The sequence below is a fragment of the Macrotis lagotis genome, chromosome X, assembly GCF_037893015.1.
Source record: "Macrotis lagotis isolate mMagLag1 chromosome X, bilby.v1.9.chrom.fasta, whole genome shotgun sequence".
Taxonomy (NCBI): Eukaryota; Metazoa; Chordata; class Mammalia; order Peramelemorphia; family Peramelidae; genus Macrotis; species Macrotis lagotis.
Genome location: NC_133666.1, coordinates 468,925,386 through 468,948,922, shown reverse-complemented (window position 1 = coordinate 468,948,922; position 23,537 = coordinate 468,925,386). Strand labels below are relative to the sequence as shown.

The 23,537-nt window shown below is 34.6% G+C and overlaps 1 protein-coding gene and 1 pseudogene across 1 annotated transcript in view; one reads left to right on the top strand and one right to left on the bottom strand.

Moving 5' to 3' along the window:
* Positions 1-23,044, bottom strand: part of NAPG (NSF attachment protein gamma) — a 37,094-nt gene extending 14,050 nt beyond the window's left edge. Inside the window, exons 1-5 of the mRNA XM_074207629.1 lie at positions 22,781-23,044; positions 13,525-13,592; positions 11,203-11,287; positions 10,272-10,289; positions 9,681-9,711 (exon numbers count right to left, since the gene is read on the bottom strand). Coding sequence (XP_074063730.1) covers positions 9,681-9,711; positions 10,272-10,289; positions 11,203-11,287; positions 13,525-13,592; positions 22,781-22,836 — 258 coding nt within the window. The 5' untranslated portion in view covers positions 22,837-23,044. The remainder of the gene's footprint in view (positions 1-9,680; positions 9,712-10,271; positions 10,290-11,202; positions 11,288-13,524; positions 13,593-22,780) is intronic.
* Positions 485-4,505, top strand: LOC141496796 (dnaJ homolog subfamily A member 1-like; annotated as a pseudogene).
* Positions 23,045-23,537: the final 493 nt, after the last annotated feature.

The window sequence follows — 23,537 nt, the reverse complement described above, 5'->3', positions numbered from 1 at the left end:
GCATTGTAGTTCTAATCTCTTTATATATTATTTCCAATAAATTATATATACATAATTGATACTTAAATGACTACCTAATTGAAGTTTTGTTAGAATTATGCAATTAGTCATCTTAAATTTTAAAAAATCAAGTCAGTGTTTTATTAATATTTTGCCCATGAGGTTGCCCAAGCAGAGAGAATGACTTTGCTGTGTGATTATTAAAATTTTTCACATCTAAGGTCTTGAAGTCTCTAGAATTAAATATTTTGTATCAAAATTTTGAGGACTAATATTTCATATTCATTTCAATAAGCATTTATTAAGTGTCTATTATGGATCAAGCACTATTCTGGGTGCTGGGGACACAAGGACAAAACACGATCAGTTCCACTACTCAGTCACCTGGAGGAAATCAACATATGTACAGACATAAATAATAAAATATACATATTAAGCAAAGCCAAAGCTTCCTTTGTAAGGGAAGAAGTACAATTGGGTAATGATGGTATGGATGAGAGAAAAGGCCTTATATAAAAGGGAAAATGTTACAGAAATTAGAGAAAGTCTTGCAAGGATAGAGGTAAAGATGAAACATTATGTATGAGAAATAGAAAAAAAAAACTAGTGTGCCTAAACCAGAAGAGTACAAGAGGAAGACTGAAATCAATCACTAAAGAAAGATGGGAGTCAGGTTATGAATGGCTTTAAAGTACCAAACACTGGCATCTGAATTATATCTTAGAGGGGCTTTCTGGGCAGAGTACTGACATAGTCAGACTTCAGCTTTAGTAATATTAATTTGACCACTTTGTGGTGTATCGATTGTTGAGGGAAGAGAATAGATGCAGATTATATAATTAGAGTGTATTGCACTGACTATTTAAAAGTGATGACTGTAAGAATGGAAACAAGGGATCATAATAAAAGAATTGTTGTGAAGGCAGAAATTAAAAGATTTTGCAACTAATTAAATGTGAAGAGTAAAGGGCAGTGAAAAGTCACAGATGACTCCAAGACAAGAGAACCCAGGCAACCTGAAAAACAGTAGTGTCCTGAACAAAGTTCCATTTTATTTATTTTTTTTTGCAAGGCAAATGGGGTTAAGTGGCTTGCCCAAGGCCACACGGCTAGGTAATTATTAAGTGTCTTGAGACCGGATTTGAACCCAGGTACTCCTGCCTCCAGGGCCAGTGCTTTACCCACTACGCCACCTAGCCGCCCCCAAAGTTCCATTTTAAACTTAAGAGTTCAAATTTCTTGAGAGAAATCTAGTCAGAGACTGATGAAGAAAGGTAAGAACTGGATATGTAGATTTGGAAGTAATTTTCATGATGATAATTACTGAACCCAATAGGAGCTAATATGAGCACCCATCAAGTTTAGAGAAAGAAGCATGCCTCAAAACAGAAACCTAAAATATACCCAAATATATAGGCAGGACATGAATGATGATGCTAGAATTGCACCTTCAACCAAGACTCATATCTTTTTAGTAATTAAATAGGTTGTGAAAACAGTTCTCATGAACCTAATCACAAAACCTGCTCTGATCTTGATTTTAAAAATATTATTTGTGATTACCTATGAGACCAACAAATTAAAAGAAAGTATTGTCTGAAGGCTGTGAAAAATTACCCTTCTAAATATTCAATAAAGATATTTTAGTTAACAAAAACATCTTCCCAGAATTTCACTGCAACCACAGCTGTCAATTCTCCTCAGAAGCCAAAAGATTTCACTTAAGAATTGAATGTTGAAAAAAGTTTTAAAATTTTCTCCACTTACTTTTATCGTGTAGAGTATAAGGTTCTTGGCACTTGTACAGAACCCCTCCTTCATTCAACCAAGCATGATTTATAAATGTTTTGCCTTCTGAGCATCCAAAGCTTACCATAATGCTGGCATTTACTTTCAAATGGACAAGCTGCCAACTTCACAGCTATACTACCTCAGGACTTTTCTATGAGTTGACAGAAAGGTTTCAATTATGAAGACTAAAGTAAAAATGTAAATATTTCAGTATGGTCACTTTTTATGTAACATGGTCCCTGTGAGGCAAATAAAATATAGCCCTTAAAATTAAGAAAATGGCAAAACTAGAAGTGGATGCAAGACTTCTGAGGCCCATGCATGCATATCTCTGTCTAGAAGTTAGCCACAGGTCTCACAATGCATTACCATAAAGGTTGCATGAAAAAATGGTGGGAAATTTAGCTAGCAGATTTTATTCAGGACCACGAAGCTCAGGACTCATAATGTTGCCTGCAATTATACATGTTATTGAATTCAAATACATGCCAAAATAATTTTTCCTAAATCTGTCTGCCAATCCATCCAAATTAACTTTATTCATTCTAAACTGCTTTCAAACATTCAAATTAAACAGTTTATCAGATACATCTGAACAGTAAGCTTTAATGAAGATTCAACTCTCTCAGCTATATTTCAATGTAGACTTATGTGGGGAAACAAGATAACTAATTTAGATTTTAAAGATGAAGGTGAACCAGCATTAAAACTGTAACATCAGGAGCCACAGACCAATTTGGACCTGTTTAAGTATGCAATAGGGGCAGGAGGAAATCTTTAAGTTATTTAATTCTAAGGGGATTCAAAGAAAAGGGGAAAACTTAAGTTTCAAGATTAAATCTCAAGGAGCTACTGTTATTGATAAACCAGTATGAATTATCAAAATTCAATTGCAGCTCAAGTTTTAGTCAAGGAAATGGTTTTTATACCTTAAGCTCCCCAAAAAGTTTGAAATAAATTTATGAGATGTTTTGGCTACAACTAAAGTGAATAAGTAATCCCATTATAAAAATTGTACCAATCTATACAAAAAAAACCTGAAAAGCTAAATTTTCTCCTTTAATTACTATTCAACTTAAACATTTTAAACTAAAAATGAATCATTTTTTTCCTAAAACTTTCAAAATAACTATTGTGATACTTGTGATACTCCCAATGCCACAGTTATCACATGATATAAATCAATGACTTCTTTCCCCCTAAATTTAGAGAATAGCTTCTTCCATGATTTTACAAAATTAATGAGTAAAAATAATATTAACCGCCTGAATAAACAGCATGATTTAAAGAAGTTAGAATTAAAGTGTCCTTTTTCTGATCCAAAAAGTTTGCCTCTCCATTAAAATGTAAAAAGCAAACAAAAATTAAAACCTGTTTCCTTAACATAAAGTCAAACAAGGTTATTCAGATAATTAAGCATATTTTCTTTAGTACTCCAAAATTATAATGTCTACCAATATCATCCCACATATTGATAACCATTTTCAGGATTAAAGTAAAAATGTTAATATTTTATATTGGATTTGCAATATATATTGTCAAGTATTTAATGTTTAAAATTAAATGTTTAAAATGCAATTTCTGGAAATTTTTCTGATGTAAAAAAAGACACATATATAACAAGAGTGAAGAACAAGATATCAAAGATGGTGGTTCTGATAAAGATTTTGGTTCTCCAATGTACATCTTTGATATACAGAAAAATGCAAAAGCAACGGAGAGGTAAAAATGTTGTTTATCAATTGTTGGACCTTAGAATATTTATATAATGCTACAATAAGAAAACTGGCTTTGCAAAAAGAATGTAATTTGTGATAAGTATGAAGGACCAGTTATTAAGATAGGAGCTGTATGGGGTGGCTAGGTGGCGCAGCAGATAGAGCACCGGCCCTGGAGTCAGGAGTACCTGAGTTCAAATCCAGCCTAAGACACTTAAAAACTACCTAGCTGTGTGGCCTTGAGCAATCCACTTAATCCCATTTGCCTTGCAAAAACCTTTAAAAAAAAGAGCTGTAGAATACAGTCTCAATTGCAGATATACTGGAAAGCAAGTGAAAATTCATCAAAAAAATAACTGGAATGGTTCAGCAAATTCAGTTTGTATGAAATTCCAAGGACAAGAAGAAAAAAAAATCAATTTTAAAGATAGACATAGAAGTTAAAATGTAAAGAAAACTGTTTGAGGGACAGAGATTCTGGAGGTTTATATTGATTACATCATAAAAGACAGTCAGAAGATATTTCATGGTGAAGGTGAGTGACCAGGAGCCAGGACTTACTTGAGTCAGGAGGTATTATTGTTTTGGATCAGGACAATGTTATCTCTGACACAAGAGGAGAAACTTTTTAAGTATATGGATATCCAGTTGGGTTAAGTATTGTGTGGCATTCAAATACACTGTAGTCATTTCTTCTGAATCGGGTCAGATTGTTAAACAAGTAGATATCAAATGTGTACTGAAATGAAGGTACACCAATTTATTGCTGATCTTTTAAGAAAGGAATTTAAGGTAAATTTCCTTAAGATTGGCTTTCTTTCATCAAATAAGCTAAATACCCAGAAAAATTGTTGCTTGAAGGAAAGGAAGTAGACTGAAGAAATGGATCCCATGGAACTGGTGTAATTTGACCTATCTCAAGAAAGAAGATGCCATTATAATGAAGTTTATAAAGGCGATGAGTATCAAAGTGGGAATGAGCATCAAACTTCTTAATGGTGATCAGCAAATACTCCTCATTGCAATGTTGGTTTTTGAATGCAGTCGTGAACAAATGGACCACAATCATTATAACACATTCACTATTGTAATCTTCAACTACAGATGTGTTTTTAAAAGTTAGTAAGATCAGCAAAAGAAAAGACTGAAAAAAAATAATTTCTCAAGATATCTTAAGAAATCAATTATTAGTGGATTAATCAATTAATTACATAAAATTAAAAAGCTTTTGCACAAACAAAATTAAGGCAGTCAAAAGTAGAAAGAAAACAGGAAATTGAGGGAAAAGTTTATAGCAAGCTTCTCATTTCATTTCTCATATATATATATATATATATATATATATATATATATATATGTGGAACTATGCCAAATTTATATTAAAAAGGAGCCATTCTTCAATTGATAAAAGATATATCAAAGATATCAACAATCAACAGGTAGTTTTCAAATGAAGTAACCAAAGCTATGAAAAAAAATGAAAACATTCTTTAAATCACTACTGTTTAGAGGAAATGAGAATTACAACAACTTTGAGATATTACCTCACCTCATACCTATCACATTGGCTAATATGACAGAAAAGGAAAACGCAAATGTTTTAAGAGGCTAAATAAAAATTCATATAATTGTGAACTAATCCATTCATTCTGGAAAGCAATTTGGGGCTATGCCCAAAGAACTATAAATGTGTGCATATCCCTTGACTGAGCAATAACATTACTAGATTTGTATCCCAAAGAAATCAAAGACAAGGGTAAAGCTACATGAATAAAAACATTTTATATCAGTTCTCTTTTTGTGGTGGCAAAGAATTAGAAATCAAAGGGATGCCTAGATATTTTATTGTAATGGAATATTATTATGCTATAAGAAATGATGAATAGGAAGGTTTCAAAAATACCTGATTAGACCTACTTTAACTCTACACACAGTGAAGTGAAAAGAACTGGTAAACCACATTACTATGTTCAATGGTTAACTATAAAAGACTATTAGGTATTCTAATCAAGACAATGATCCAAGACAATTCCAAAGCACTCCAGATGAAGAATGATATCCAACTTCAGATAAAGAACTGACACACTTTGAATGTGATTGAAGCAAAATTTACATTATTTTTTGTGCTTTATTTTTTGGGGGGTTCTTTTGTCTGTTTTTTTTTATAACATGGCTACAATATTTGCATCACTTCACATGTAATAACCAAAATAAAATTATTTTCAAAAAAAGGGGCAGAGGATGGGAGGGAAGTTATCTGAAACTCAAAATTTTTAAACATGAATGTTAAGGCAGAACCAAAATGACAGCAGGAGAAGAACCTCTCCTAGGTGCTCCCTCCAAAATATTTCAAAAATCTTAAAATTATGACTCTAACTAAATTTTCGAGACAAAATCCACAGAAAGATCCAGTGAGGCAATTCTCCAGCCCAAGGTAAGCTGGAAAATAGTGGGAAGGCTCTGTTCCATGGGGTTTGAGGGGAGGGCAGCATGCCAGAGCAGAGGAGTTTCAGCCTTCTGGGAACCGCAGGGCGCCTGGGTCCCTGGGAGCCCCAGATCCTGGCAGCAGAAGCAGTTTCCTGATCTGCCACCCCAGGGAGCACCAACAATTTGGAAGAGAGCAGGGAGACCTCTGCCAGAACGAGTACGAATTCCAGGCCAGCGTGGCCCTCCTCAGGTGGCCATAGCCCTTAGCACAGCCCAGATGCCAGGAAAAGGAAGCAGGCCTATGGAGTTGCCCAGCAAGAGTGTCCTAGCAGCTGCACCCTGAGTGCTCAGCCCACAGAAGGTAAGGGAGTGGAGGGAGGCTGCAGAGGTCTATCCTCTGTCTCTGGAACAGGACTCTGAGGCTTTGACCACATCCAGACCCTGGTCATAGTCTGGGGCCCCAGAGGGGTGAGCTTGTGACCATTCAACAGACCAGGAGAGTTATCAGAGCCTCACATACTGAGGTCCTTGTGGAGGTGTCCCAGTAATACTCAAAAGTTCAGGAAGCACCTGAAAACCAGGACAAAGGCTGGAGAAATGAGTAATCAAAAAAAAAAAAAGGAACTTGACCATAGATAATTACTTTGGTCCCATGGAGGATCAATACACACACTCTGAAAATGAGAAAGTCCAAAATTCTGCATCTAAAGAGTCCAAGAAATATAAAAGTTGGGCTCAGGCTACGACAGAGCTCAAAAAAGATTTTGAAAATCAAGTAAGGGAGGTAGAAGAAAAATTGGGAAGAGAAATGAGAGAGATGCAGGAAAAACACGAAAACAAAGTCAGCAGATCAAGGAGATCCAAAAAAAATGCTGAAAGAAAATAACATATTAAAAACCAGTTTAGGTCAAATCGATACAAATAGTTCAAAAAGTTATTGAGAGGGGTGGCTCGGTGGTGCAGTGGATCCCTTATTACTGCTGCATTTCTTCTGTTCAACAGAACTAAATCTGCTAATTATTCCCTGGAGTCAGGAGTACCTGAGTCCAAATCCAGCCTCAGACACTTAATAATTACCTAGCTGTGTGGCCTTGAGCAAGCCACTTAACCCCATTGCCTTGCAAAAAAAACCTAAAAAAGTTATTGAGGAGAAGAATGCTTTAAAAAGCAAAACTGGCCAGATGAAAAAGGACACAAGAAAGCTCTCTGAGGAAAACAAATCTTTTAGATGTAGAATGAAGGTAAAGGAAGTTGATGACTTTGCAAGAAATCAAGACAATAATTCAATACCAAAAGAATGAAAAACTAGAAGAAATGTGAAATATCCCATTGAAAAAACAACCAATGTGGAAAACAGATCCAAGAAAGATAATTTAAAAGTTATTGGGCTACCTGAAAGTCATGATCAGGAAAATAGCCTTGACCTCATTTTTAAAGAATTTCTATAGGAAAATTGCTCTGATATCCTAGAAGCAGAAGGTAAAAGAGAAATTGAAAGAATCCACCAATCTCCCCTGGAAAGAGATAAAAAAAAAGCAAACAAAAAAAAAAAAACAACCCCCAGGAATATTATAGGCAAGTTCCAGAACTCCCAAGTCAAAGAGAAAATATTACAAGCAGCCAGAAGGAAACAATTCAAATATAGTGGAGTTACAGTCGGGATTACCCAGGACTTAGCAGCATCTATATTAAGGGCTCATAGGGCTTGGAATATAATATTCCAAAAGGCAAAAGAGCTTGGAATGCAACCAAGAATCAACTACCCAGCAAAACTGAACATCCTCTTCCAGGGGAAAAGATGAACTTTCAATGAAACAGGGGAATTTCAAATGTTCCTGTTGGAACGACCAGAGCTGAACAGAAAGTCTGATCTTCAAGTACAGGTCTCGGGTGAAGCATAGAGAGGGATGATCAGACGGGTAAATTATAAAGGATTTAATGATGACGAACTACATATATTCCTGCATGGAAAGATGATACTGAAAATACTTAAATGAACCTTCTCATTCAGGACACAGGAAAGAGCTGAATTTGAAGATATAATATATTGTAAAAATGGAGTGAATGGGTGAAAGGGAAATGTACTGGAACTAAGAGAAAAGAGAAGTAGAATAGGCTAAGATATTTCATGTAGCTTTTGCAATGTTCTGGAAGGGGGAAAGGTGAGGGGGAATGAGGGAGCCTTCATTCTCATCAAAAATGCTCAGAGAGGAAACAGCATAAACACTCAATAGGATATAGACATCTAGAAGAAAAAGTAGAGAAGGGGGGGATGTGGGTGATAGAGGATAGGGTAGATCATAGGAGAGGATAGTCAGATATAACGCATTTTCTTTTTTTACTTTTTTGCAAGGTGCTGGAATTGGATGGCCTATCCGGGACCATGGGGTCAGGTGGTTGCTGGGTCATTGGGGTGGGATTTAGGCTTGAGGCCTATTGGCCCCAGGGATGGTGCTCTGTTCACTGCACCACTCAGCTGCCCCACAGCACATTTTAGAAGAGGAACAGAGTAAAAGGAGAGAGAAAATATAACATATGGTAGTAGGGAGGAATGGATGGAGGGAATTACAATCAGGAACAGCAACTGTGGAAAAATATGGAAGTAACTTCTATGATGGACTTATGATAAAGAATGTGATCTACCGGAGACAGAGTGGATAGCATCAGAACAAAGACTGAAACATATTCTTTTTCTCTTTCTTTCACTTTATTTCTCATGAGGTATTATATTTTTGTGGGGGGAGGGGTATTATGTTTACGCTTAAACAAGAATATTTTAGCAGTGTGTAAATAAATTAAAGAAAATTTTTAAAAAGAGGAAAGGGAAAAAAAAGTAGATATGATTCTTAGTGACCCCATGGATGCCTAAGGAATGGGACTGTGACCTAAATTCACCTGGAAGACAAATAATTTGGAGTTGACTGCATTATTTAAATATATCCTGGAGGGGAATGGCCACACAAATGACAGACTATTGCTTTTCTAATGATCCCTTACTACTGCTGCATTTCTTCTGTTCAACAGAACTAAATCTATGCTGCTAATTATTCAAAAGACTTTTGGCCAGGAAAGTATAAATAAATCAACAGAGAATTATTAAATATCTATTATTTGAAGGTAACACATCAGATGCTATAGAGCACAATTAAGGTTAAACTAAGAACCCTTGCTCTTGAAAAACAAAAACACCAGCTAATTTATGCAATACATATATAGGGTATTCCAAGAATTTCAGGTTATATTTTTAAGGAGCATTTTATTTTTTCCCAATTACATGTCAAGATAATTTTTATCATTCATTTTTATAAGATTTTGAGTTTCAAATTTTTTTCCTCCATCTTTCCCCTTCCCTCTTCCTAAAATGGTAAGCAATTTGATGTAGTTATAAATGTGGTATCATGTAAAATATTTCTGTATTAGTTATTGTTATGAAAGAAGAAATATTTTTTAAAACCATGAAAAAATAAGTTGAAAAAAGTATGCTTCAAACTGCAAAAAAAAATGAATGTTAAAAAGCTTTTAGAATGTAACTGGGAAATATTTAACAAAACAGGAAAATAAATTTTTAAAAAAATTATTAATGCCTCACCACCATTCACAATCTAGTACTATTTAACAAATAGTTTTTCTAACATGCTTAGCATGTCCTAGTTTGTGATTTTTCAATATAAATTTAACTTTGATATTTGTTTTAGAATAATATAATAAGTCATACTACCTATGTTGCAATTGTGCCATACTGACCTTCAACATCATGCCAGCTTGTTCATAAGCCCTGCAAAAAAATACAAATCTCCTTCATAAGGGAATGAAAGGGGCGGGGGGGAAGCTTTGGGTTTTACTAATCAATAAAATTAATTATCTCATTTAATAATAGTTAAGCAGCCGGATAAAACCATACTTTCTTGCTTTATTTTGCTTATGCTGCCATATTTTTTATATTGTACTTTCGGTAAAATATAAAGTAGAAGGATGAAAGGTAATTCATAAAGCTAAAAAAAAGTTTTTTAAAAGATCTGAAATATAAGATCAAGCTTCCTAATCTTCTTCCACATATAACTTTCAAAACTGTCATAAGTAAAGGGGGGGAAAAAGGTCATATTTAGTTCTTCCCCTTTTAATCTCCAAAATAAAATGGTCTGAAATTTTTTCTAGGATTGCTAGGAAAAGATAATACTGACAATGTATTGCAACTTAAATACACTTTCAAATTATAAATGAATGTTCTTTTAAGTAGAAATAAAGAACAATCAAACATTTTAAATCAATAAAATTTTGCTTCCCTAAATTGGGAAAAGTTCAAATTTTTCAGTAGCTGGAAAAAAAAGAACTTACTTGGCTGCATGAAAAAGACTGAGGATATGAAGGAGTCAGAGTTAAAGATAAAAACAAAAGAAATAAACATGTGTGTCTAAACATTTACCAGTTAACAGGAAAAAAGTTAAGTGAAATACGACATAAATCAGTTCCTCTCTCCTAAAATTATAGAATATACATGACTGTAAAATAGTTCCTAAGAAATATAAATTTAATAAAGATGCTAAATACAGCAATTTCTTTTTAAATTCCCAATATACATATTGATTTAACAAACCAAACCAAAATTAAAAGTTATTATAACTATCTTTTAATGGAAATAGAATGAGAAGTTATTTTCATTCAGTATGTTTTAAATATTTCAGGACAATTATTTTACTTCAACTTATTTATCAGGCACAATAACAAAAAAATCAAATTTGATCAGAATATTTTTTAAAGTATTTAACAGTTTTATTGCTTCAAATTTATTTGCTATTCTATTTCTGTGCACTACTCTGGTAGCAGGTATATATATCCTCCTTGAGGGCAGAGATTGTCTCACTTTTGTATCTGTATTCCCAGTGCATGGTTCAAATACCTTAGCACACACAATAGGTGCTTAAAAATACTTAATAACTTGATATACATTTCCTATACCCCATATCATGTGAGAGGAAAGAGTTGAAAATTTAACACTACCACACCTGACAACACAAAAATAAATGCTGAAAGACATTCTTTTACCAAATTAATTTTGTGAATAAAAACATATCCCCCCCACTTCTGAGAAATCATTAAAAACAGTAAGAGTATAAAAATGTTGAGATTTTCATTTAATCATAAATTAATGCTGTGCTTTCCTTCACAAGTGACAAATTCATAACTAAGAAAAATAATTAGTGTCAACCAAGATATATTTTCAATTAATGACTGATTCAGTTCCTTTTATGTAATGTTGAAAAGATACGCCCTGTTATTCTCATGTGCAGCAGCTTCTCTCAGACAGGCATCTTTGGCTTGCTCAAACTGTTTGGCATTTTTAAAAGCAACAGCTGAAATAAAGCAAAAAGAAAAAACAATCTTGTTTCTATTTCTATCATTTGAGAAAAAACAAAATGAATCATTACATTAGGGAAAATATTATTGAAAAGACATTTCTAAAATCTTTATACAAAGCTTAGAAAAAGGGAATAAAAAGAATACTTCAATGAATCTTTCATTTTCTAAGATAATAGATTTTAAAAAAAGACCTCATTTTACAGATGAGGAAACAGACTCAGAAAGATAAAGTCTAGTTAACACTTCCTTGGCCTCCTTTGTGGTCCATTAAAAAAACTCATCTTTTGACAAGAAATTTTTCCTAATTCCACACAGTTCTAATGTCTTCCCTATACTAATTATTTCCACTTGTATATAGCTTGGTTGTATATCTATTTGCAAGTAGTGTCTCCCAAAAGACTATAAATCCCAGGAGCTCAGGGAGTGTCTTTGTTTCTTTTTGTATAGCTTACAAAATATGTATGTATAGAGCCAAACACAGGGAATGTATGTAGTACTTATTGATTAACTGATTGATTCAAGTTATGTGCCTAAGGCCAAATGGATAACAAATATCAGGAGGAGATAAACGGTCTTTTCTAAAGCAGGTCCTCTTCCTCTTCCTTTCTGTCACTCATTACAATAACCCTCCAATAAAGAAGTTCACAACCAGTCCATCCTAATCATCCTAGGAGTCTCTCAACCATGTCCTCTAAATTCATCACAGGGTAGTTCATTTAGTCTAGTAGGGATCTTTCCCTCCAATTCTTATTTTTTTTAATATTTGATAAATTCAAATGGAACACATATGGACTGTCTAGTGGTTGTTCCTTGCTTTTGTTACTTTTTTTTTTCTGGGCATTCAATTACTTGATGATTTATTCTGTAAAAAAATTTTGTTCTTCCAGTTTCTCTAATTATTTTTTTATAGTTGCTTGAGACAAGAGCTCTTTTAGGGTTGCTTTTCTTCTATATTTCAGAGTAAGAATCAGAAATTAAGCAATACTCCTTTAAAAGTTAGCAAAATTTCGAACAGTGGCAATCAAAACAGTGGCAATCAAAATAAAAATGAAGCTGCTTTCTTTAGATTAAAAAAATATAGGGCTAGTAATTTAATTCACTGATTAAAAAAAAGTACCAACAATTTATGTTATCATTTGTAGTCCTTAAAAATAAACCACTAAATAATGTTATCTTTTAAGAAGTCTTCCTTTTGTTCACCTTCTCCTTCCACATACTTAGTGAAGTATTTTAAAACAATTCGTGTTTTTTATAGAGCTAGACTTCCTGTCAAAAACATAAATTCCAACCAAATACCCTAACACTTGTTATTTGCTATGGAAAAATTGCTTTTTTTTTTACCTTGGAAGAACTGATTGGATAGTTACAGTCTTAGCAGTAAAAGGATCACAGTGGTTAAAGTATCAAAACAAGTCATAGACTTTTCTGAGTAACCCTACCCTTTGATCCTAAAGGACACCAGAATTGAGAACTGATATGAATATAAAAATGCTGCCTTTTGAAGCAGAAAAATTACTACAAACGTACTTCATAAAGGAGGGAAATACAGGACACTAAAACAAGGTTCAAAGAAAATTTTTCCCTATTACATTTGTAATATTATTAATTAATTATTACACTGTAATATTATTAAGTCCTTAAATGATTTAAAAAAATTAAAAACCCAAAAAGTTACTGGACTAATTAAGAGAAGTACAATGTCCACAGCTAGAATATTTATATTCAATTCTGGGTGACATTCTAGGAAAGACCTTGATTTATTCTAAATTATCCATGAAGCTTAGTATCAAATTGAAAAAGTCTAACTTGCACAAATACACCATTAGTTCTGTTTCCAGAGAACATACAGATTATTTTTATAAGAGAATTAAACAAATAAAGATATATTTCATTTTGCAATGGAAAAATCTATAAATATTACAACAAAAGTTACACGATATGTAACATTAAATCACTACAAAGCTGGGAAGAACAAGAAAATAAAACACATATTAAGATTACTAAAATCTACTCTCAGTATCATCTCTCTCACTATTCAGATAATAAGAAACAATAGATCTTAGCCCAACAATGAAGGTCAACAGTAGTTAAGTGGAAGAAATATCAAAGGCATATAACAGTTTTGCTGTTAAAGTTAGAAAGATCTATTCATAAAAATGTCATACTAGATGGAAGCAAATGATTATTTTAAGATATAGCATTGGATCTGAAAGTCTAGCATCATTCCTACCTGCTTTCCCATATTCAGATGCAGCACTGTCATAATCTGGCTTCCATTTTAAAAAACCAGTTTTCAGGCTAAAGTGTAAAAAAAGAAGACAAATTTAATAGAACTGATCATCTACCTTTACAAGTCAGATAAATCATGATGCAATTAGCATGCACTGTAGACAAAGCTAACCTTAAGAGGATGAACTATGGCAGAGATAAAACAAAAGGGGGCATTCTAATCCAAGACTTAATGGCAATTAATTTAAATGACTTATTTTCTCCTTTATTAAATGTTGTCAATTACAAAACAAGAGCACACACTACAATTGAAATGGATAAGGTTTGAATTACCAAATAATTACAAGTTGATCATTTAAATCCTTTACAAAAAATGGAAAACTTTTTTCAATGTTTCCATTTTCTAAACCTTTGTACATAAAATGTAATAAACTTCCATTCAATTGATAGAATTCTGTGATCTTACCACAATGTCAATCTCAAAGGCAACTGTAGGGTTAAACTAATAAAATAGAAACCTAGAGTTGGAGAATCCATAACAATTTTCATCCAGCACGTTCAACTTGCTACCTCGTATTAAGCATTTTTTTCAAGTTTGGCCCACAAAGAATTGGAAACTGAGATGAGATCTATCAATTGAGGAATGTCTGAACAAGCTGTGGCATATGGTTATGGCAGAATATTATTGCATTTTAAAAAATAACAAAAAGGACAGTTGGAAAAATATCGTAAAGTTAAATGAAAAGCCGCAGAACATTGTACATAAGAGAAATATTGCAATGATGATTAACTATTAAAGACTATGCTACTCTGATGAAAACAAGATTCAAGATTTAAAAAGAAAGAAAAGAATAAAAGTTTGTCCCAGATCCTATTGTTCAGTAAAAAAAAAAATTACGGAATATCTAGATACTAAACCAAATAGGTGATACAAATGGATAGTGTGTCAGGCCTGAGTTCAAATTTGACCTTAGACTGAGAAAATTACTTAATCCTGTTTGTCTCAGTTCTCTTTTCTGTAAAATGAACTGTAGAAGAACTGCAAACCACTCCAGGATCTTTACCAATACCCCAAAAGAAATCATGGAGAGTAGGACATGACTGAAAAATGACTAAACAAATAAAAAAGATACTAAACTCCAAATATTAGGAAATGTGTCAAAATACTAAAATAACTTATCTCTTCACCCCAGAGGTCTCAACATTTTTGTTTAAACATAAATGTAAATGTCCCTACATAAAATAAGATACGATCAGGTGATTATACCTATCTTAGGAAGAAGTCTGAGACTTCAAAAGCAAGAACCCCCTGAAAATAATGAGGCAAGGTTAAAGGGCAAGAAAAGCCCCTTTTTCCTTTTGAAGACCATGAATCTATACTCTGAAACATGAAATTCAATTCAACAACTATTAAAGAGATGTCATCAACCTTATACCTTAACATAACAAAAAATACTACTTATTAAAATGATTTAACCACCTGCCAAAAATGTTCACTCATAATGAATATTAAATTATATAATCTTTCAAATAATATTTAGTATTATGGGTTCAAATTCCATATTGTTCTTCTATTTATAATTTGTTGATTATTTTACAGTGGGAATTCCTTTTGTGTAAATGAGTTGGACTACATGACTGCTGAAATTCTAATCCTCAAATTTCATCATTATGTGATGTAGCAAAGTATTAGCTCATCCTGAATATAGACAGAGCAGTATTTCCTTACATCCAGTTTTGGAAATATTGAACTCTGTCAACTTATCATAAAAACAATCTCAAATGTTAAAATCCCAGGTTCCAAGTAAAATCTATGTTGCCTTAATTCAGCCAAAATATCATAAAGTCAGTGACAAAACCATAATATTATAACATTTTTCCTATGTTCTCTTAGCTATGTTAAATATGATTTTTCCTTAATAATAACAATAACAATACTTTGGTCTAACTCTGCAAACAAAGAATAACTGTATGATCACTGCATTTTTGTTTGCTTTATGCAAATAAGCAAAAAATGTTTTTAAAAAACTAATATTGTGGTCTGAAGACAGAAATGTTTATAAGGGAACATAGAAGACATAGAAGATATTTGGTCTATAAAATGTACCTTAACATAAAAAAATAATAAGATATATGTTACAACCATGAAAGTCAGTTAAGATTACAATAAAAGAGTCAAGATATAATCATATTGTAACTCAAATGCATATATTACTTTAAGTTTTACAAAGCACTTTCCTCCAAAGGGTGAGGTAATTTATTGTCAAGCATTATAATTACCATTTTAAAGATAAAGAATTTGAGTTTCTGAAAAACTAAGTAACACAAAGTAATATGGTTAGTAAAAGTCAAAGGTAGAATTCAAATCCAGGTTCCTCTCTGATTTTAAAGCCAGCACAATATTTCAGTGTGATATGTAGAGGAAAGACAGTAGACTGAGAAACACCAGAGAAAGGTTTGAATCAGAACAGCAGATAGAAGAAAGCTAGACAAAAAATAGAAGTCATATCAACCATCTTGGACAGTTCTCTAGTTTTACAATTTCATGTAGTTGCTTAAGCTAACCTTTGTCCACCATCCCTTAAAGCCTAACTTAAAAGAGGATATAATGCCTGAGTCTTCTTTGATCATCTGATTCTCAATAGCACTTTGTTTTGTAACATTACCACTCTGAGCAAATAAAAACGTTTTATAATTCTTTAATGTCAATTAAATAAACTATGTAATGTGGGTAACATTGGGCTAGGCTCTTGTAATTTTGTATCAAATGTTCTATGTGTTTATGTGATATTCCTCTCCTTGATTCCAAATACTAGAACAGGATAATGTCTAATAATAATAACATATAAAACTGATACAGCATTTTAAGAGTTGCAAGCACTTTACATATTATTTCATTTAAGTCTCATAACAATCCAGTTAACTGAAATATCATAGGTACTATTAACTTCATTTTACAGATGAGGACATTGAACCTCAAAAATTAAAGTGCTTCACCAAAGGTCACAAAGAACAATAAATTTTGAAAATGAGAACCAAATCTGGGTCTTCCTCAATCAATGCCAGTGATCTCTTCTATGTATGCCATTCTACACTTTGTATTTCCATCATCACCTAGCATAATGCTCTGAACAAAGTAGGTGCTTATATGTATTAATTGCTTGGTCACTATCAAATTCATCAATATTTCTTCTTAAAGTTCTTAAATCAATGACATCAAACTCAAAGTGAAATAGGAGCCACTAATTGTTTATAAGGATCCCTGCAAGCTTCAGAGTTAAAAAAAAATTACACATTAAGATAATCTGATTTAGGGCAAGAAATTAATATGAGGTTTTGTAACCCTGAGGTTTACAGAGATCCATATATGTATGTATGTATGTATGTGTGTATGTGTATATTGTGTGTATGTGTATGTGTATGTGTATGTATATATGTATATGTATGTATAGTTACTGGTCCTATGTTGTTTTCTAATCCTTGTAAACAGTTACTAGTAGTCCCTGTTCCTCTTTGAGTTTCAAGACACTGATTTTAGGCAACTTCTTATGGAGGCACAGAACTGAAAATAAAATGGGCACCCACTGACTGAGGAAATGCTGAACAGATGGAGTATATACAGGTAAGTGATTATTATTTTGAAGTAAGAATTTACAAATATGAGGAATTCAAAAAAGCAATAGATTTATAAGAGATGATGCAAAGTAGGATGTCTATCATAAATAAAAAAGTATAATATTTTTCTTATGACTTGGTTTATTAGAATACTTTACATTCTCAAGCAGAATAGAATATGGAAAGTAGATATAGAAAAACATTAACTGGAAAGGCCAAAAATTTTTGTAAAAGGAAGTGAAAAAATATCTTGGTAGAAAGTATGCATATATGACTATAAAATTCATATCAACAAAAGTAAAGATAGGAGGTTACATAATTTTAGAGTTAGGCCATCAAAAATTATCTAGCCCAAACTCCCTCATTTTACAGATAACTTTTCTAGACTAGTTTGCTTATAGGACTTGCCTAAAAACAATTATAAGAGATTTAGGACTAGTATTCAAATCTCCTTAATCTCAATCTGTTTTCCCCCCACTCTACTACCCAACAGTGAAAAAGAAGAGCCACATGCATTTTAGCAGTCCTTAAAAAGTACAGACATAATACACAAATAAGTAAATAGAAGGAAGGAATATGAGGAGAAAGAGAACACTAACAACTGGGACTTAACAACTTTATAACTAAATACCTCCACTGTCATTTCATCTTTATCTTTTCATACAGGTCAAGTGTTGGTCAAATGAGATAAAATACATGAATGTATAACAAATCTTAAAATGCTATATAAATGGCAATTATGATTATCATTATTTTGACCTTCTCTCTGTTCCTTTCTTTGTTATTTTGCCACTGATACTAGGGGGTCACAGAACTGGGAGTCATTTTGTATTTTTTTAAAATTTCTTTGACCAAAAAATTGATCAGCTACTGACCAACCTACTAGTAATAAGCTTCTACATATTTGGGCAAACTAATTTCTTGTTAGAAAAGTTTGTTGCCAAAACTTCAAAAACTTCTTCCAACATATAAAACTTGACAGAACTCATATTCAGAATGACCTTTAAGAACTCAAAGTCTGAGCCAGGCCATTAATAAATCAAACTACAAATTCAACGACCTATTTATGAAATGTTTAAAAGATTCACAAGCAAGAACTCCTAGGAGCTCTATCTTTTTCTTCCTAAGGACACTTGGTTCATATCCTAGTAAGTTAATTTTGGACATGTATTACTACATATACAATCTTAGGTCAGTCTGAAGCCAGGAGGGCCTAAGTTCAAATACAGTCCCAGACACTTATTAGATGAGTGACCTTAGGTCACTTAAACCTGACTGACTCAGATCCAGGACTATCTATAGTCTTCCTAATCCATTTCTGGTCACTGGACCAAGATGGCTCTAGAGAAAAGTGAGACTAATGACTTAGGACAGAACCATTCTCAATCAATATTCAATTCACATGCTTTTCATGATATCACCTCCTAGATGTGAAGGTCTTCTTTGAAAATGAAGTACAAACTTCATCAACCTCATCATCATTACTACTGCACACTTATTGTAACATTTCTTTGGTGACACTGACTGCACCCACCATTTCAACAGTCATTATAGCTATTTCTGTCTACCTCTCCCTACTTCTTCCTCCTGGAGAATGAACTCAATCCAACCAGAATGCAACCCCAAAAGAAACACAATCATAACTATGTAACACGCAGAAAACCATCTGGATTTTTAAGCAAACTTAGTAATTTATTAGCAACAATTTTAAAAATAAAGCTGGGAAGAAACAGAGCAGAATGAATACAAAGACTGTTAGAAGAAAAGATTTTAACCAATAAGTCCTTCTTCACTGGTGCTTCCAGTGGTATAAGAAAAAGAATATTAGATTCAGAATTAGAAGACCTAGGTTCAAATTCCAACTCTGCTATTTACTGCCAACATAATGTGGAATAAACCACTACATTTTTTCTGGATCTTAGCTTCCACCTCTGCAAAATGTGGCTTTTGAACTGGATGATTATGAATTTGAGAGAAAATACTGCAACAAATAGAACAGTAGGCTAGTAAATCTTCTATGTTTATTTTTTGTGATCAAATTTTTGTAATTAAAAATCAGGACATGAGATCTTACAAAAATATTTTTATAAAAATCTTATTAAAAGAAATGCTACTGCAAGTCACAACCCCACTGCCTTGCAAAAATAAAAAAGAATTGTAAAAAGTGATGCAACTTAGGGGTGGCTAGATAGTATAATTAAGCAATAAGTACAGTAGTCACTAAATTTTAATAGTATAAAGTAGCCCATAGTGCTATATTCTGATTCAGGATCAAAGATATTTTCCTTTATCCTTCTAAAATATGAGACTTCTAGTTAAGATAGTTATAAATACCTGGAAGCTAAGAAAGATGACCATAAATTTAGAGGTAGTAGGGTCTTGAAAAATCAATTCAGCCAAACCTACTAAACGCTTAATTCTGTTAGTCTCAATCATAAAATATTTGATCTCTATATACACACACTAAGAAAACTGTGTTCAGAGAGCTGTCCTGGGTACTGGACAATACAAGAATGAACAAGTCAAAATCCTTGACTTTTAAGAGCTGAAAGTTTTTATTGGAGAAATGGTTGTATACATGCAAACATGCATACACATACTATAATATTAGAATATAAAAGTGCAATATAAGAAGAATAGAGTACCACTGAAGCACAGAGGAGGGTAAAGGTCTAGGAAAGGCATCTTATGAAGGGTAAGTCAGGTCAAAAATCACTTGAACACTATATGATGACCTCTGTGCTAAATATTGGATTTACAAATAAAGGTAAAAATAGTCCCTGCCCTCAAGGAGCTCATATTTTAATGAAATCAACCTGAAAAGAACTTGGTACTGAAAGATATTAGAAGAAAATGAAGTAAAAGTTCTTTCTACATAAAGGAATAAGGTAGGCAAATGAACTAAAGAAAAAAAAAAGGCCATTCTTGTCCAGAGACATCAATGAGGTAAAGATATGGCTACTTCACACAAAGAACCTGAGTGTGAAGCTTATCCAAGAGACACAAAATGGGTTGCCTATTGCCCAGCAAGAAAGACAAGTAAAAAAATTTCACTTCATTGTCCATAAGAGGAAGAATTCATCAAAGAGTGAAGACAGAAAAATTATCTACCTTACTTTTGGGTAAAGAATTGGAGAAATATAGACTCAGATTCAGGATTCAGGATTGAGAAGGTTATTTTCCCCTCTGATTTAAACCTGTTAAACTAGTCTCCTTTAGTCAGAAGGAGGAGAAAGAAGAGGAAGAAGAGAAGGAGGAGGAAGAGAAATGGAAGAGGAAGGGGAAGAAAGGAAGGAGAAAGAGGAAAAGGAGGAAGAAGGAAGGGAAAGAATGAGCCATAACAAGGGACTAAGAGATAGAGATAGAAAGAGAAAAGAGATAATTTACAAAATAAGAGCCTAATGGTAGAAAAGGATGGGATCAAGGACACAAGGTCTGGTGGTATAGTGGGACAATCACTGGATTTAATATCCAACAATAAGCTAAAGTCCTGAGCCTACTACTTAATAATGTCATAATTTGGGGCAAGTTACTTATTTCTCTGATTTTCTATTTCTTTATCTATTATCATTATTCCATGATCCTCCAGGCAGTTTCTGGGAAACAAAAGTCTTTGGGTTTCAGAGGGAGTTTGGTTGCAGGCCTGAGAGGAAAAGGCAAACTGATTAGACCATTGAAAGTCAAACCTGGATGCACTATTTTGTTGCAGACCAGGGGAGCTCCATGGTGCCTTTATGATTATGAGAAGGAAACCAAATTCAAAAGGCCAAGAAATCTTACAGCATCCAGATATCACCAGAAGTCCTGTTTCCTTATCAAATCAGGCCATGGGATGGGACAGTTCTGGAAAAGGCAGTGAGATGGGTATCACTGCAAAAATTTTCCCCACTATAATAAATGTAATTTACAAGTTGTGCCATCATATACATATATGTATGTATATGATGACATGGTCCTCTTCTATTAAAGGGCAACTACTGAACTAAGGGAATTAGTCTAGAACATAACTTAAAAGTCACTGAATATTTTGATTAGCCTCAGAAAAAAAGAAAATTCTGATATAGGATCAAAGATAATAAGGGTGAGGATATTTTAGAAAGAGAGAATTTTAAGAGTTGGAAAGAAATTGAGTGAAGTCATTTTAGATGACTTTGATCTTCAATGTAACATAGAGTCAAGGCCATCTGCAAATAGTGAGAAAGAAGGCCACACAGACTTGAAAAAAATATACAACAAAGTTTGAGTAGGAGTTGTGAAGAATGACTTAGCAAGTCAACAAAAAAAAATGAATCAAATGCTGAAAAATAGTAATGGCTCATGCAAATGAGACAAGAAGGCACAATGGAGGTCCCTGGCTTCCATCGACCTCATTGACGCAACTCCCTGCTTTTGGTGGGGCTTAGGAGCCTCCTGTTGAGATTCCACTCTATCTGACTTGACTAGAGATTATACATTTGCGTGTATTTGAAGTGAAAATGAATATCACCAATCTTCTCAAAGATTACAAGGTCATCAAAGCAGACACTGAAGTCAAGATGACAACACAGCAAGGGATGGGGGTGTGAGCTAAAGGATTACAAAGAGATAATATCCTAAAAGTCAGAATATACAATGACAAAGATAGAAAGAATAGTATAAATGGATAGTGAGAGATGGGGATGGGAAAATAATCTAGAAGTAATAGTTAAAATAAAGAGCATGCTATGCTAAACATTTTACTTCACTCTGGCAGTTGGGAGTGGAACAGGTGTATTGTGAGTTGGTTCTGTCAATGTGTGCTGTCATTTAAAACTCGGATCAAGGACTATTAACTTTAATTTAGGAAAAAAAAACCTGGTATCTTATTGTCTGATCTTATCTTTTATACTTTATGTTTCTTCCTTGAGGATATGATTTCTCTCCCATCACATTCAATTTGGATCAGTGTATACCATGTAAACAATGTAAAGAGTGACAAACTGCCTTCTGTTGGGGTAGGGGGAGGGAAGTAAGATCAGGGGAAATACTGTAAAACTCAAAATAAACAAAATCTTTAAAAAAAACTCGTATCAGTAAGACTTCCTTTGCTTCAAATGACAATTTTTTTTTTTAGGTTTCTGCAAGGCGATGAGGTTAAGTGGCTTGCCCAAGGCCACACAGCTAGGTAATTATTAAGTCTGAGGCCTGAACTGAACTCGGGCCCTCCTGACTCCAGGGCCGGCGCCCCACCTAGCCGCCCCTCAAATGACAGCTTCTACAATCATTTTCACAAGGGAGGCCGGTGGCTCAATCTACTGAATGATCTGCAGGAACTTGGGCCAGGAAGGTCTCGCTGTAATTCGACTTCAGAAGTTCATTCCATACAGCGATCTGAAATCAAACCATGAGCTCGTGGCCTTGCCGTCGTGATGGGCTAAATGACAAGTCGGACTGGGGGGCCCACTCCCACAAGGAGCAAACGCCACAGTCTTACTAATCACTTCCGGGGTCACTTCCGGAAACCCCGGAGGGAACCAACTACAACTCCCAGGGGGCACCGCGACCCCCTACTCCGGTGCCCAGGAGTTCCTTCGGGCAGGGCTCCCCACGGGCACGGCGGAATGGCCAGTGCGGGGAGAGGCCTTGGCTCACTCACCCCCTGGCACCGGCTCCGGCTTACTCACTATTTCTCCGCTTTGGCGATATGCTCCAGGGCTTCGTTTATCTTCTGGGCTGCCATCTCCGCAGTCTCGGCTCGGATACTGCGAAGAGGACTCCCTCTTCCTGCCGCTGCGAAGGCCTCCAGCTTGAAGCCGGGACGGGAAAGTGTGAAGGAGAGAAAGAAGCAAAGGCCCAGCGGCCGAAGCAGCAGGGCAGCCTGGCTACGGCGGGGCGGAGGGGTCAGAGCCGGCGAGGACTGCGGCGCCGGCGGAGTGCGCTCGGGGCTGGCTGTGAGGTGGTCGGCCGGCGCAGGCGCAGGCGCAGGCGCATGCGCGGGCGCGGGCGCAGGCGCAGTCCGCCTCGCTTGGCCGCTGGGGCTGCCGGCAGCTGCGCAGTGGAGGCAAGGCGGGAACACTGGGCCCGGCCTATCCTGGAGGCCGGAGCCTCTGCCGCTCTTTGACCGGGAGTTTTTAAAGGTTGGCGCCCGCGGGGGACCGTCAGGCCAAACTCATTTTGATGAACAAAGTGAGTTAGGCAGCTGTTCTGAAAACTGTTGGCCTTTAAGTTTCCCACCCAACTTATCCCCAAAGTTTTGTGCTTTCCTGCCTTAAAATCCTACTAAGACTTGGGGGACGCCATTTATAAGAATGTGGACACTTCCCCTCCACATAAATGCTTTATACCAAGGGGGCCACCCCTGGGGTCCACAGAAGCCCCTCTTCCTCTGGGATTAGAGGATCAGAACTGCAAGAGACCTTAGAAATCATCCATCAATATGTA